The sequence below is a fragment of the Protopterus annectens genome, chromosome 16.part0, assembly GCF_019279795.1.
Source record: "Protopterus annectens isolate FY-2018-M chromosome 16.part0, PAN1.0, whole genome shotgun sequence".
Taxonomy (NCBI): domain Eukaryota; kingdom Metazoa; phylum Chordata; order Ceratodontiformes; family Protopteridae; genus Protopterus; species Protopterus annectens.
In genome coordinates, this window is record NC_056750.1 from 635,805,989 (window position 1) to 635,823,895 (window position 17,907).

Here is a 17,907-nt window from a genome sequence, read left to right on the forward strand (position 1 = left end):
ATGTGTCAAAGAAACTATTCCTTCTTGTTAACATATGTTAAGGATGGCACAACTAAACACCCATACAAGACTACACATTACCTAGCATTCTGCCATATGAACCGGAGATGCTCCATGTATCCTTAAACATGTTAAGATGATTACACATAAAAAAAGAACAAAGTTTTATTCTTCCCCAGATTAGTCTTCAGAGTCACCTGCTAAAACGTACATACAGGACAGGGCTGCAGGATCCTGATTAACTCATTCCCTCCAAAACAACCCTTTTGAGGGTGTGCCTTTAACTCCTAGTGGGTGTGACCTGAGCCTTTAAAGATGAAGTTATCACCTTACAATTCTAACAAATACACATTGACAGAGGTCAGATATCAATTCAGTTGCGTTTGCCATTGTGTATACTTCAAGATAAAATATTCTGATACCTTGTATGCAGCATGATTTTGGAATTATTAATGTAAGTATGAACAAGTAACATTTGACGCCTAGCGGAGCAGTAGGAGGTAACTGCAGATGCACCTGGAGGCGTCACTCAGATGTAATGAGGCAGACGGAGCAGTATTGCTCTTTGGAATATGAATGCTGTCAGATATTTTCTACAGTTAAGGGACTGCTGAGAAAGCGAAGTTGCTAACATGTTTTGGTAAAATGATGGTTAAAGGTGATGTAAATACTGGAAAAAAAACAGAGCAGAGGCAAGTGTATCTCTCAACATGCCTAGATCTTACTATAAAACCACTCATTTCTCTTCAGAACGCCCTTAGATTAGCAAGCAGGGGAAGCTGATGCTGTTTTAAGGACTCTACTTTTGTTGTTGTTTTGTTGTGTGAGAAAAAAAAATGTGTTCCTAATTAGAACTGTGCTGGTCATGGTGAGAACTTCTTGTGAAGTACTTTTGTACTTTAGCTAACTGTTTTGCAGGTGACAAAAGATTGCTTAAGTTCATTGCTGATCCAAGATGTTGAATTATCATACCTCACTTTTTTCCCCAAACGCCCAGTCTGCCTCCTCCTTGTATACATCATAGAAACATTCTGCATTCATTACCTACAGGAAAGATGTTTAATTGATTTTGACAATTTAAAATGTAATCATGATGTTACTTGTATAACCTGACTTGACAATTTATTGTAAGCATAAGTTATGCCCTTTTTGCAAAGTTAAATGATACTACATTTATGGTCATTAAAAAGGCAAAGTCATTACTTTTGAGCCAACTATGTATTTTTTGTAGACCAACTTGGAGAACTTTAGTACCTCTTGTTCAAGCAACTATTACCCTGTTTGTAGTCATTAGCACACGTGATAATACTCATCCCACTTCTCACTTTGATTTCGAAGAGTCCAAAAAGAAAAAATCGGCCAAAGTACAAACCACTGTACAACACCACTGTCAACCCCTGTTGTGATATGAAGGCAACCCCCTACCTTGACTTGTTACCTCCTCTTGCTAAACAAATGTTTTATTCACTGCATTAAGTAGGAACTTCATGTTTAATGCTATTAAATTAATAATTGACAAATTATGTAGGATAATGGTGAAACAGCACTCAGTGCTTCAATAAAGTCAGCCCAAGCAACTTGCACTGTGAGCCTTTTAACAAGTGTTTTTGTTACCTCCTCAAATAATATCACAAGATTCAAAACGTAGGGCAGGACACCCCTTTAAAATAACACCTATGATTCCATATCTAAATAGAAACATCCTTGTGCCATTTTGAATATACTCCATCATAACTCTCTTCATAATTTTATATAGATTACTAATCCAACTAATAGGTACAACATTGCTCAAGCCTAAATGACCCCCACCCCCATTTGTTTAATAGCCACATTAAGTAAAATATTACTATATGGACATTTCCCTGACCTACAGCAACAAACTTTAGTGGTACTAACGTGCTTACTCATGAATTCTTTGATTCTGTGTAGGAGACCACCAGGTAATGATGGAATGTCAGTGTTTAATTTCAACTGGGGTTGTAATTACATCAGTAGTTAAATTAAGAGATACTTCTGTCTCTCGCAGAACTCTGGCATACTCTTTTGATTACAGCTAAGTCTGCACAAAATTCTTCACATATAAATTTGTTTTGTGCATTGCTTGGGTGATCGTATGTTTATTGATAATATTAATATTTATAGTTTCCCTCCTTTTCAAATTTTCTGGTGCAAATAAAGAAAGCCGTATTACTGCTTCTAACCTTTGAGACCAAACTGAGTTCACAGGTACTGTTCAAATGCAGACAACTGATTATTGTTCGCACATACATTTAATTGATTGGCAGTAAGCTTAAAATCAGGTGCTCCTTAACAAATGAGATTGGCTCCCACATACAATTTTCTAAATATACTGCCTAGTGGACTGCAATTTTCTAAATATACCGCCTAGTGGACTGCACCAAATTGGATAAAGTATATTTTAATGCATGTCTGCGTATCTGAGTCACCTCCACTTTAATGCAAAGACAAGCATTCAGCTGTGAGCAACTAAAACATGACCAAGAAAAACACAACTGAATTCAGAGCCGGGTCTGGAAGATTTAAAATAGGTTTGTGTATGTCCTAGATTTGTTTTTGTAGCTACAGTAAGTTTTGAAAGCTAAGTAGTACTCTTTTTTTCTGTTTTATATACTGATTTTTCATATTTCAACAAAAGGCGTTTGAATTCACCTCTACATTTGTGTTTAACTGGTATGCATTTATCAATGCAGAATAAATATCACAGAATTTATAGACAATATTCTGAGCAGACTTATTTGAGTACCTTTTGTGTGGAGTCTGCATGTCCTCCCCATGGTTGGGTGGGCGTTCGAAAGACATGCGTAAATGGGCATGCCTTCAATGAAGGTTGAACATCGAGCTGGCACCTTGGTGTTCGTGAAAATCTACTGCCAATCATTAGGGGAACGGAGTTCCGCTGTGGCGACCCCTAACCGGGAAAAGCCGAAAGACAAAACACTCTGAGCAGACTTATTTGGATCACTGAGGATAGTACACCAAACTCTTTAAATAAAATAGCAGGACAGTTTGTAAAAAGCAACAGAGATCTTGCTTTCTCCGTTGCTTTTTTCAAAACTGTCTTGCTATGTAAGCGACGGAGATCTTGCTTTCTCCGTTGCTTTTTTCAAAACTGTCTCACTATGTTAAATGGGTTTAACATAGCGAGACAGCTTTAAAAAAAGCAACGGAGATTCTCTGTTGCTTTTTTTAAAACTGTCTCGCTATGTTAAGCCCATTTAACATAGCCAAAACAGTAAAGAAGCAAACGGAGATCTTGCTTTCTCCGTTGCTTTTGCCCACAGTTCTGATGTACTGCATAGGCATACGCATGCGCAGTACATCAGAACTGCCGCAGAATACCAGACAGCTGCGGAAGGGCAGCCAGGAGGCATTATACAATGCCATTATTTAAGAAAAGTAATTTTTTTTTCTTAATGTCATTGTATAATAGCAATAACCCACTTCTGGGTGTGGGTAATGCTGGATTTACCCACGGTTGGCTTTGTTTGGCCACTCAGGCTTCGCCCTTGTGACCAAACCACGCCAACCGTGGGTAAATCCAACATTACCCACACCCAGGCGTGGGTTATTGCTGTAATATTTCCTTGATGTTGAGTGGTTAACTCATTCAGAATTTTGGTAATTAAAACCCTATAAGGATTGTACAAGTACTGTAAAATTCATTTTTAAATTCTATAGTTTAGTTTAGAAAGCTTTGTGTGCTGCGGTAGCGTTTTCGCCTCACAGTAAGACGCTGTCCGGTTCGATTCTCAGCTACAGCGTCTTCTGTGTGCAGACATGCGTGAATGGGCGTACCTTCATTGAAGGTTGTGCGGCAGGGCTGGTAACTCGGCACGTAAAAGTCAACTACCAATCATTAGCGGACCGGAGTTCCACTGTGGCGACCCCTAATCGGGAAAAGCCGAAAGACACAACAATATGATCAGGTTTTTTGCAAAGGAAATTTGTCCCCACCATATCCTTCTGAGTATGCAAAGGAAAGGACTTTTTAACACTGTTAACTCCAAAATGGACAAATACTATTCAACATTTTTAACCTAGTTCAGATATTCCTAATTTTGGAAGCAGGGCAGGCACTCATGACACTGTCACAGGCTCCATATTATGAAATGAGCGTGTGTGTGTGTTAATGTGCTGTGGGGTCACCTACAATGGTCCGGCTCTAATCTTAGACCTGCTGTTACTGGGACAGACCACACTACAACCCCAAATTTGGATGAAATGGTTACAGAAATGAACATAATGGATTACTGTTGTGCTCAACAATATTGCCTTAGGAGAATAAACATCTAAGTTGGAACACTGTGACTGAAACATATTTCACTATACATTAAAACACGATCCATTAATGCAAACAAACTAAAATGACTTAAGTGGGTGTTTACACCAATCACTTATATGGGAGGAGCACAAATTCCCAAAGAGGAAACTCAGAAAGTAAACAGTACCACACCAAATCTGTGACAGGCAAAAATGAATTACTTGACCATAAAATGCAGGCAATGCTAACTGAAATAATGTTTAGCACTGCATAGTAATCTCTCAGCTAGCATGGAAAGAAAAATGGACTTCAGCAAATCAGGCATTCCTTGAAATTACACCATGGGAGTGGCTGTACTACAGACAGTTACAGTACATGCTAATCTAACATTTGGATTTATTTAGTAACAACATATGCCAGAAAAACATGGAAGACATACAGCAATGTTCACATCTGCAAATGGAAACACACATTAACTTTTAAGAAAGAACATGTGAGTTTTACAAGAATACAACCAAGAATGAAGGTTGCAGAGATTTCAGACTTCATTTCTCAAGTTACTTGTGTGTGTGTGTGTGGGGGGGGGGGGGGGTACCCTCAGACACAACCTTCAACTGTCATAATTACTGAGTCTCCCCTGTCTTATTACTGCTCAAACTGGCCTATGCAAATGAAACAGCTTATTTTCTTACAAGCCACTGTATCCATTATAAAAGCACATGCTCCTCCCTAAACTTGAATGTGCCAGCAACAGTTTGTTAGCAAATCCCCAAGACAGTACAAGCTACAATTAAAGTCTGAAGACTTGTTGCACTTCCTTGTCTCAGAGCACCACTGCCTAATACAGATAGGAATCTGTAGTACACAAAAAGTGGAAGTTGCATATGTACAAACAAAACTCATTACTGCACAAGTGAAATAAAATGTTTTTGCACTTTTATTTTCTAGTTAAATCATCTGGTAGCAAGTGCCTTCTTTTCAGCAGCATGACAGTTTCATTAAGGGACAGACTCTGCTGCAGACCATACAGGTTGAGAGTGTGGTAATTAACCAAGGCTGCAGATAAAAAAAACCCTTGATAACTGTTGTACAGTTTACTCATCTGAAGTAAACTATTGCTGTGCTAAAATATGTATTTTTCTTTAGATCTGCCCTCCCATGTACATTATTTTTAAGGAGTGGGTGTTGCAGGTACACTCCACTCTCTTACATAAAATTTAAGTGTTCTGCCTTGCACTTAAAGATAAAACATGTGTTTGTGTGATCTATGTTTATATGGCAGGGATCCTAAACTAACATCCATATTTATAGATTTCAAGCACATTTGGGTTTAAGGCTTTAGACAAGTGTGTTTGATTTTGCTGCAAAACTGTTACTGCAGTCGCTTACGGTTCATTCACTTAAATTACTATGAACCTTAAAAAAACTCTTTATGAAGAAACCCCTTAAACAGTGAATAAGAGGACAATCGCTATACATTAAGCATTTTTTAAAGTAACGTGTCTTACTGACCAAGTCCTTCAAATCAATACAGCAAAACATGAAGGTAAATAAAGTGACTGAGGAGGAGGAGAAGAAGAATGAAGCGGCTGAGGGAGAAGTCAAAGTGGTATTCCTGAAAAAGAAACTGTCAAACTGCAGGAAGAGAAACAGGAGCATAACAAATCCAAGCTGGAAACAACTAAATGCATGAGGAAAGCCATTCCTGGACTGCTGAGAAAAAATTGGGGGGGAAAAAAAAAAAAAAAAAAAACAAACGGGGAAGGAATTTTTTTTCAGAACCAGTCTAAGTACACACATACTGATAAACGATGGAAGAAAGTTTATCTCCTTATTCATGGAAGCAGCCAGAGGGAAGTGTACCATGCTGGAAGAAAAAAAAATGAGGGGATCAGTGCATGATGAAGGAAACAACAAGAACGGGAAAAGCAGAAGATAAAAATATTATCTTACAGGACAAAGCACAGGGTCTAATAGGATATCAGTCAAAGACACAAACATAAAGCAAGCAATTACCCTATCGGAAGTGCTCAATGAAATCCTTAACCGAGCGGACCAGCAGGAAACCCCAAATGGCATTGAAAATTATGCTAGTTACCTCTGTTCAAAACAGATAATAGACTTCTATGCAATTAAAAGAACAGTCAGAAGGCCATTAGAAACTATGAAAGGGATGGCAAGGATACTACGAAAGGAGCTTAAAGTTGTTTTTAAGGATAATCAGCACACATGGATACAAAGACCAAAACTAACATGGGTTTACTCCCAAGACCAACTGCAAGTAAAACCTTGTGCAGACCTATGCCAGGGTAACAGCAGAGTTGAACAAGGCATCGCCAGCAGATATCAGCTGGTCTTCAATAAGGATTCTTAACTAAGTATGACATTAGCTGGATGTCCTACATACAGGACGGAGAACTCAAATTGGGTGACGAAACAGCTGCAAGAAGGAAGTCAGTGACGGTTCAGAGAAATGACCAGTGGAATGAAACAAAAGAACAATGCTCAATTCCCCTTCAAAAATGCTTTGCAGAGGAAACTTCTCTTTCCTCAACGAGTCTTATCAAGGAGTGCATTATTTCTTTCCAACTGCATTTGCCAACCTGATGCTTGATCACAGGAAATGACTAGGCTATTGGCCCCGAGGACCTTATAAGCCTAGCGAAGAGTTATGCCCATGTTTAGACAAGTCAGCACCCAGAGCCCCTGTCCAGCAGGGACACAAGTGGAATCCCAGGGGTGCATTTTCTGTTTCCCATCCAGTTATTCAGGTTGAGCCTGAAAAGGGATAATGAGGTACTCTGTTTATTCAACAGATGGGGGGAGTCTCTGGGACACAAATCTATCACGCCAACCTACTGATGTCTCAGACCAGGTTAATATGGAGCTTGACTCGCAGATATGCACCAGTCCCATCAAGGCAGGGTCTGAGATTGATTTATATGCCAGAGAGAGGTCACCTCTGAGGAATCTGTATGAAACAAGAGTACAGGAACAGACTTTTAGCCTATTTATTTAGGGTATATGTTTGAGGCCCTGGATTCTTCTGGTGAGGAACCTCCGTTGTCTCTCCAGCTGCTGCACGTGCTTTGCGAGGTACATGCTGAAGGGGACACTATACTCAATAACTGGCCTTATAAGGGAAGAATACAGGGATGTTATGACCTTGTCCCTGGATGAGACATCCTTACTTGTGAGGTGGGCCATATAGAAAGCTTTCGGTCCAATGGAAGCAACACGGTGGCGAAAATTCAGGTTGCTATCAATCTGGGTGCCCAAATCCCTCACGAATGACTGTGCGTTTAAGATATTATCAATGTGATAATATGTAGGGATGTCACTCCTCAAAAGGGATGATGATGCATTTTTTGGCATTTAGCTCGAGGCCATGTTGATAAGTCAGTTTCAGAATACTCAAGTTGTCTCAAAGAGCATCAGTAAAAAGAGTACATGTGTTACAGTGTCTATAGCAATGGCATAAAAAAAAAAAAAAAAAAATCATAGAAGGCATTAACAACAATGCTTTCCTTACTCCTCTTATTTCTGCTTTTTCCCGGGTTAAGGGTAGCCACAGCAAATCACCTGTCCACTCATGATCGGCAGTTTTACTGTGTCGAGTTGCCAGCCCAGCACCCAACCTTCCACAGAAGGCACACACATGCACAAACTCATGCCTAGGACCAATTTAGAGTGTCCAATCCACCTACAGCAGGTCTTTGGGATGTGGGAGGAAACAGAGCATCCAGAGGAAACCCACGCAACCATAGGGAGGGCATATAGACTCCGCACAGAAGGCACCTCAGCCAAGGATCGAACCTGAAAACCTCTTGCTGTGAGGCAACAAAGTTAACCGCTGCACCACAGTGGCCACCCCAACAATGCTTTCCTTAATATAAATAGTAAATTTCTAAACTTCCTCAGACTTACCCCTGCCAGCTACCACAGCATGTTTCATAAGAAAATTCATGCAGAGATACGTTTAGGTGACAGATTCCAATCACCCCAGAGAACTTCAAAGCATAAAGTTCATGCTAAACACATTTTATATAACTGCACAAATCTCAGGCTAAGTATATATATAAAAAAAAAAAAAAAAAAAAAGCTTTTCAATACCCTAGTTTGGGCATAAGGCTTCTTCAGTGATGCGTTTCACAATAACAAAAACAGCGACAATACAAGTACTGTATGTCATGTTTATTTTGAAGGCAACACCTTCATTGCAAAGCAAACACTGTACTACACATGGAGATCAATATGGCATCAGAGTACCTCTGCAATCTAAAATCCTCAAAAATTATTGAAAAAAAAAAACATTTCAGTATGAATATTAATAAAACAACAAAACCTATCCAGTTATATTTCACTCAAAACACAAAGTCAAATATGCCGAGGGAATAGCAGTCATAGCTTAATTTAACCAATGAAGACATTATCAGTGCATTTGCAAGTACACAGAGAAGTGTTTTTAGAAATCAGTACTTCATATTATGAATCTAACAGAATAATGACATGGATACCTGCATTGCAGCTTAAAGCCAGTACAGGGGAGTTACTTGTTAGGGTAAATATTCACATTGTTGAATATTCAAAATGTTGAACTTTCTTCAGCTGAATGTTCAGAATAGAAAGTAATAGCAATTGCTGGGTATCTGCTAACATTTCTCCTGGGGTTGTCACTGTTCCTTCCTTCAGTCAATTCAATAGCATTACTTAAAAAGAAAAGCAAGAGGCATTACTCCTAATCAGCGACTTAGCCCCCAAGAATACTGTGGTAACCATTTCTGAATTTATGTGGTACCAGGGTTCTTAGTTCATTTTGATTGATGACCAACAATGTAGGTCTCTCACTGTCTATTATGCGAGGCAATGAGAAGTGAGTTTTGAATCACTGGTGGTCACATCAGTTCAGCAGACCAAGTTGTGTGTTCACAGAACTAGTATGCTTTGCTAAATGCACTGTAGTTGAAAGTATGACACAAACACCCTTTCGACAGCAAAGTTTGCTGATGACTGCAAAATGGGTACAACTCTCCTCTCCTACACAGACATCTGTATGTGCACTGGACTCCTGGTCTAAAAAACAGTGGTCTCTGACTACCATCAAATGTAGCATATTCACATTTGAAAGGAAAGTAATTCCCCCCCAAAATTAACTAACAGGACAGTACAGCAACAGTTAGTAAACTGCATGAACCATAAGACTTTTTGCAAGGAGCATATAGTAGAGTAATGAAAGTGAGGCATACAGAGAGCTTGCAAGCAATAGAGTTTAACTGCAGCAGAAGGGGAAGCTAAGGAAATGGTAAACTGATGTAAAAGCTGTGACAGTGATGGGAATGTGCACCATATTTCACTTCATAACCTTACCCATAATAGAAAATAACCTTACCCATAATAGAAAATATACCACACTTGGTACAAGCACGCTTTCAGGATTATTTATTCTATTTCTTCAATAAGAAGTTAAACATAGTTCTTAACTTTACTGAAAAAAAAAACTGGAATGTTCATCCGATAACGATGCTCAAACCGGTTTCAAATCCTTTATCATAAAAGAATCAACAAATACAGCAGTTCTGTGATGCTACAGTAATCTGCACTCTCAAAGGCCTGTGGAGAAAACTACAGTCTGTCTTTTTAGGAGACATGAATTTAATTAATATAACATTGTCCTGAACATGAATAATCAGCTAAAAACTGTCAAACCCAATTTGGTCAAATAAACTTGCAATACAAATCAAATCAGAGACTGCAACACAACAGAGGTTCATAATTTTCATATTACGCTCAAAGTTGAGTTAATGTATTTAGAGATGTGAAAATAGGAAATGTTTACCCCCCAACATGGAGGTGGAGGGGTTGAATCGCTGGAAAATGTGAAAAAAAATGTTTCAGGAGAAAATTAGTCCTTCTTTAAGGCAATTTTTATTCAAGCACAGTTTACAGCTGTGGTTACATTATCTTTGCTTAGTTGCTCATAAAATTATCAAACTCTACATTTCATTTATTTGCAAAGTATTACTGCAAATTGCAGTCACAGTCCTGGATGAACTACCATCATCTTAACTTATTCTTTTATGTCATCTACAATGTCTTGTACTCTCCACTGTAACTCTGTTTTACATCAGCATCTGTCATTTAGATATCTTTCAAACAGTGGTTGCAGTGTAGTGTTGGAATGAAACTTACCTCTGCACAAGACCAAGGACAGGCTATTCCTAAACTCCAATACATACCACTATCACACCCATTCATAATTTGTACAAAAACTTTATGATGGGCATTAGACAGCCACAAATCAAATTAGTTTCTGGACACATTTCTGTTGTAGATCTGTGACAATGCTCATCTCCTACACACAGTATGTTATAAGACTGCCTTATTTTGTTAAGAAGTTGACCCTCCAGTAATTGATTCAGGCAAATACACAACTAAAGACTTTCCATTAAGAAGAAAAAAAAAATCAATCACTCAGTGGACCCTGTAAAGCAAACCAGTTAAGAAAATACATAAACATTTGTTATCTCTGGATGTTGCAGTTTTTCCCACAATGTGGTCTTCTGAATCTATAACAAGGAAATATGTTGTAGCTTCAGATTAAGAACATACCATGAAAACAGGTTAACATCCAACTAATCCCATTAACATAAATTAAACAGTAAACCAGCTTTTTTTTTTTGGGGGGGGGGGGTAAAATCCTGCTCAAGCTCAACAAGAAGACAACAATTCCACCTCACCTAACGGTCCTTAACTTTTTTTTTTTTGCAAGTCCATTTTGGTTCACAATGGTGCTCCATCGCTACTAAAATTGGACTCTTCCGAAAGTGAAAGAGTGGTGGATTACATTACAGATAGAAAACAGACACTCACTGCAATTACAAACTTATTTTGCTTCAGAAAAATACACGTTAGTTCACATCCTATTTTAATAATAATGTCCTGTTCCCCAATTATGTTTGCATTGCGCATCTTGAAGTAAAAAATTGTGATAAACGCCAGAACTACATTTATTTTCAATAAATATAGGCAATCTCTAATTTTGCTAACTATCCTCTTGTTACAGACCATATTAATCCCAAATGCAAGGATATGTGACAATGTGACACAAAAATGCTATTAAACAGAAGTTAACCAACCGAATGACTTTATCATCTCTCTTCTCTAAACCGTGTCTCTATAAACTTATATATGCATATACACACGTACGAATGGACTCTGGCCAACTAATATGATACACATGCAGTCAAAGCCATCTTTTAAAAGTGCATTCAATAGAGTTTTATGCTAGCAGACTTCCAAAAGGTAAACTGAATTAAAAGACAGATTATCTACCACCACCCCCAAAATAGATAAATCCAAACGTTAAATGCAGCACGTCCAAAGTTAGTAGTTTACCTGGTCTGCTGAGTCGTCTAAAATGCCCATGATATCATTCTGCCCCATTATTCAGTCTAATAAAAAATAATATATATACTTCGTAAAAATTTCTGCACCCCTCACGTAACAGTTTTCTAAGATTTCCCTTAACTCTTATCTTCACAGGAAGTGCTGTTCAACGACTCCTCATTGTACCGTTCTTGCTGCCACGTCTCTATAATTCTTAAAGTGACAACGACACTGTTTCTAATGGGTAAGATGGAAAATACTGAGCCGTGCTTGTGACTCGTATTTTGATTTAAGCGGAGTCTTACAAACTATAGTGACCAGCATATACAGGAGAGTCGTAAACTTAATTTATTTGGCAAAATACCACAAGTAAATAAATTACTACTCTTCACAAAGCCCCTTTAGCCTCTTAGCCGAATACAGCCTTTCCTAGCCCACTCAAGACACACACTATAGATATATATATATATATATACACGCGCGTGCTCCTTATGAAACAGAGTTAAATGAGCTAAAACAAGAATAGACAAGGACTATAAGGCATGAATCATTCAACACAACACAATAAGCTATGAAGGCCTTCAGAGAAATGCACCGGGACGTGGGAGCATGCGCTATAGTGTAAATTTCTGCTGGGTATCCAAGGTGAAGGTAAACAGATAAGGAAACTAAGCGAGAACACGTATGCGCATCATGGACAAATACAAGGTATTATATAAAGAATGTCTACTCTTTACATAATTCGTACAGACTGTGTAGACGTGTATTTAATGCAAGTTTCTTAAATGGAAGTTGACTGCATGTCTTCTAGAATTAAACATTATCTTAGTTTGACAGTCCCTATTGAAGATGGGGCGTGGCTTCATTTAACCCTAAGCACTCTAAAAACTGCGATTATTAATATTACAGTCTACAATGCTTCTGCAAATGACAACCCTAGACCTACTGTTGAAATTAGCGTAGCATACTGATGGACAGTTCTTCCAACAAAAAAAAGTCGATATTTATACCTCTCAACTGTACAGAGTTTTTGGCTCTTATTTTTGTTCCGTTTTTTCATAAAATTGTGGTTTTCTGACAAATTAGTGGCAGATCATTAATAACTGCAGTTAAAAAATAATGACAGGCGTTTGAGCTTTAGACGTTATAACCTTCAGAAATTTTATGCTAATGCAAAACCTGTTATTCTATCAACTTTCTAAGTTTGTAAGAGTAATATTTTAAAAACTGTCCCTATTTTTGGGACTTTGTCTCACTTTTATTTATGGCTTTGCAGATTTCTTGCTCTAAGAGGTTCAGAGGTATGCTGCCTACTAAATTTTTTGAGAAGTGGTGGGTTACATTAAGTAGATAATGACAGTCATTCATTATTGTTGCAGCCTTTTTTACTTCAAAGAATATATATTACTTCATGTCCTATTTTTCCTATCAGTTTTCCACATTAATAGTACCAATACATGTAGTCATATGTCTCAACTGTCCAGATTTTTGCCTCATATTTTTAGTTCATTCCTCATAAAATCTGTGGTTTTCTGATAAATCACTGAGGAATTAAGTCACTAAATAATGGCATACATTTCAATTTCAGACCTCATGTCCCTCAGAAAAGACATGCTAACAAAAAGCCTGTTATTCTAGCAACTTTCTATGTTTATAACAGCAATATTTAAAATATGTCCCTGTTTTTGGCCCTGTGCCCCCCCCCCCCCCACATTATTTCAGGCTTTGTCCAGATTCCTTGCACTAAAATGTTGAAAGGTATGGTAGGTAGAGAGAAACACTTTTATGCCAAAATCAGGGATGTCTATGAAAGTCAGGGCCTCTTGAGAAGCATACCTCTCAACTGTCCAGAATTTTGCAGAATATACACATTTTTCCTAATATTTTTGTTCCTCATAAAATATGTGGTATTCTGGCAAATCACTGAGGTCTGTTGTCACTAAATAATAAAAATACATTTGAGTTTCAGACTTCATATCCTTCAGAAAATAAAGGCTAATTCAAAATCTGTTATTCTAACAGCTATGTTTATAAGAGCTATATTTAAAATCTGTTTATGATTTTAGGCCTTTGCAGCCCGACACACACACACACACACACACACACACGCACACAATTATTTTTAGCTTTTTCCAGAATTCTTGCCCAAAAGGTCGAGAGGTTTATTAAGAGGTATATATTTAGCCTCACTTCTCATAGATTTATTGATTAGCTTCATACAAATAGGACTTTTTTCGGGTACTGAGATTATGAATTAACTGAACTAAGCCTGTACAGAGATTGCTCATCACTAACTATATAGAGTATATTGTAATACAATCTGTACTAAAATATGACAGAGTGTTCCTCTTTCTTTCTGACCCTTTATTAAAATGTTTAATGCACAGATGTTGAGGGTGTGTCCACATTAACCAGATGACTAGATTACATTCCTCTGTAGCTTGGATGTTAGGTACTGCAGTGTGGATTAGCAATAGAAGTTTAATTGTAAGGGCATTAGTTACAGAAATTAGTTGCTCTTGTTCTGCATTCATCAATCTTGGACTGTGCTGGGTGATGTAAAGCTTACATTTATTCATCTGTTTTAGTACCTGAGAGCTAGATTGCCAGTCCTCATTTTTATTTCCTTTTACTTTTACTGATGCCTGCTTTTAAGATGATGCAATATGAAATACCATCCCAATATCATAAACTTAAAGTTCATGAGTAAAGGTCCATGCAGCTTTCTGGTGCAAAGCTTAATATATCAACAAAATGGTATTTGTAAGCTTCTTCAAGCATGGAAATACGTTTTTAACTCATTTGTTAAGTGGATAAGCCCACAGGACACAAGTATCTCTTTTCAGGGATGGCCCAGGAGCATTGTCTGGTTAAGTGACCTGGTCAGAGTCACACAGTAGGCAAATTAAGGAATCAATTCCTCCCTCAACCCCACCCTGTCCTTGACATGTTTTGGTCAAAGCTGTTTTTTTTTTAACTAATAAAACTTTCCCTTAAATATATTCACTCCAAATTTAGAAGTTTAATTGAGGCACCTCCCACTGCCCTTACCTGCTGACAATATATAATTACCTTATTGTTTGGCCAAGAGATAATTGAGTTTAATGTAATTGTAATGTAAAAAGTAAGAGCAAACAAACTGCTAATTCATAGGATCATAGGAGATTACTAGGCTAATGGCTCTGGGGCCCTCACAAGCCTAGTAAGAGTTTATCCCCAGAAAAGAAACCACAATAATTGCCAACCTGTTGAATTAATGGTCTGGCAAAATGAACTACCAGTTACTTAGCTGAAACCTTGCAAACACAAATAAACCAACCAACCACATTTACAAAATAGAACTGTCAGGAATGCATCAGTCAGTAAGTGTGCCACAGCTTAACATTTCATACTTATTTTCTTGCATTGCAATTAACATTATGTTTGGTTATTAGCATGCTGGCTGGAAGGCGTATGCATCTTATAATAACTGGCCTACCAATTTGTTTCGAAGATGCGTTGTGAGACAATAAGTCAAATGTCTCCTGCCCTGGACAAATGTTGCCTACAAATTTATAATATTAAGAACTGTACTGCAGCTAATTAAACATCCCAGCATTTTGGAAATACAGATAAGTGGTCTACAGCAGATGGGTTAGCAATATAGTCACCAAAACAATCTGCTGCACATAAGCAATTCTGCAGTATACACAGTGTGACTTGAAGACAGTAGCAAACACCTAAATCATTCCAAGCGCAGCTTGGATAACTGGATGGGAAACAGAAAACACACTCCTGGGATTCCACCTGTGTCCCTGCTGGACAGTGGCATAGGGTGCTGACTTGTTTGAACATGGGCTAAATTATTGGCTAGGCTTGTAAGGCCCTCAAGGCCAATAGCTTAGTAACTTCCTATGATTCTAAGATGGGACAGCACAACACAGATGGACTGTTAACACATGCATACATGAAGGAACATGTCACTCTATGTCAGGTGTCCAGGAGCTGCAGGCAAATGCCCACACATTACTGTGCACCAAGCAACCGTGAACATAGAAAGGGGATGGACAGAAACAGTGCATTGGACAAGGGCACACGGGTATTTTTCTGGCTCCATCATACTTGTTGAGGGCTTGGTATCCTCTACCTTAACAGTTCCATGTGTTTTAAGCATCTACTGCAGTCCTCTGTTGCCTAACAATGATGGAATTTGTCTTCTTGTCTTAGCTTTATAATAGATGTCCTCTGCAAATGCTTAACCACATTTAGCTGTTCACAGTGTACTTACTGCAGTGGTGTTCCTGACTGACAGTATGTGCAGACTGTTTGTTTCTAGATCCCTGCAAGCTCTGCTTCACTGACTTTGGATGTGATCTCATCCCTGTATTCCAAGTTTTGTAGTTTACAACTAAACACATAAAAGTGATCTTAAAATATACATGTTACTCATCAATGCAATGTACACAAAATACAGCATGTATCACATAAATTAGACTAATTTACAATAATCTACCAGTCTAACAAGGTTCTGTAAAACATTGTTAGTTAGTTAATATAAAATTATTTTAGCATTTTGACACAGACTGGCTATATAGTACCAAAGAGAAGAAGAGTTCTGGTCATAACAGCCTCAAACAAGAAACATGCTTTACAACATTAAGCTTATATAAGACCCTGAACAATGTAAATATATATCATCTACAACTACTAATTCATAAAGAAGGAAATGATACAGAAACCTTTCCTGCAGCTGGAAAAGTGTTATAAGGTCTCTAATGAGTTTATGCTCTTAGTTTAATAGCAAAACACCAAAATATTTGTAGCTGTGAGATTTAATTCTAAACATTTTACTGTATTCTTTCTCTTACATAATGATAGGAAGATTGTTAATGTCTTGGCTAAAGAAGGTCCTCTCTATGGTATGCAAGGGGGGGGGTCTCAAAATGTGTAACCATTAATATACATGCTCATATGTTCATATGTAGTTCCTAGGCATGTGGCACAAGAAACCATTGAAAAGCACAGCTTTATTTCCCAATTGTCCTAAAGCAGTATCTGGTTAAGTGACTTTACTCTCTACATTTATTTGTTTTATGTATCCTTTGTTGACCAGGTTGGTCCCACTAGGCTAGTGGCCTCTTTTCAGGACAGACCCAAGGTGGTGTTTATAGTACTTGGGGGGAATTTAGCCAGGGTGTCTGAAAACTTCCCCTACTCTTTTTGAAAGGTACAACTGAACCTTTTATATCCACCACACCTACCACTGACTCAAGCAGATGTTAGCTTGGTTTAATGTCTTATCCAAAGTAGGACACACTCAAGAATGCAGCAATACATCTACTTGGTGGGGAATAGAATCCACAGCTTTCTGCACCAGAGGCGAGTATCCTATCTTATGTGTCACTGTCACTGTCACTCTGTTTTTGACAAGTCCCATTTTCAAAAGTTTTTTATTCTAATTTAGCTTGTCATTGTCTGGGTAAGTAAATTGATCCTTCCTAGGTTCATGAGTAGTGTGATCCTATTAGCAATGTCCTCCTGGTAGAGTTCTTTTGGATTATGAAGAGACCATACATTTAAGTAAGTGAGCTGGTCCTCAAGGGTCCAATACGAAATAAAAACATAATACAAGTAAATGAAATAAAATGAGAGCAACTTGCAAAACTATTTGCAAATAGTATTATACTCAGTGTCATAAAAGTGTTAAAAAAAAAGCAGAAGATGTGGGTAAACATTTTCTCATCTGCAATAACCTGAACAACTCACTGTAAACAATATGTGTGTTGGTTATGGAGAAGGTGTATGTGCCTTTAAATGTATGTTAAGAATGTATACTTTTTTTCTTTTTTAATTTCTCTAAATGTTTCTTATACTGCAGTGGGATGGACCTCATACTTAGGCCAGAGTACAGTTAAAGTTTATGATCTTAGTATTGCTTCAGTCTCTGATATTAGCAAAGAGTGCTCTTCTCATCACCTGCAGTCTACCCAAAATTGCCTTTTTCAGCAGTTTATATGTGGTTACATTTATTTTTTGCATATTTCTGTACACTTGTAAATTATTTTTTATTAGTCATGTTGCTCCTACTACTATTATAACTATCTTGGTTGGTATCTTTATTCCACATTGCTCTTACTTCTTGCAAATCCTGGTATTTTAAGACCTTATGTCTATACTGTAGCTTGCAGTGTAGAAATATTCTCAAAGCAATTAGTTACATTACAAGGTTTTTCTTACCAATTACTATGATACACAATGGA

At 37.7% G+C, this 17,907-nt stretch overlaps 1 protein-coding gene across 1 annotated transcript in view; it reads right to left on the reverse strand.

Annotated features, from left to right (window-relative positions):
- The window catches only part of SURF4 (surfeit 4), a 362,007-nt gene extending 349,691 nt beyond the window's left edge, over positions 1–12,316 (reverse strand). The window contains exon 1 of the mRNA XM_044058470.1: positions 11,678–12,316. Within this exon, the coding sequence (XP_043914405.1) occupies positions 11,678–11,725 (48 nt within the window). The 5' untranslated portion in view covers positions 11,726–12,316. The remainder of the gene's footprint in view (positions 1–11,677) is intronic.
- Positions 12,317–17,907: the final 5,591 nt, after the last annotated feature.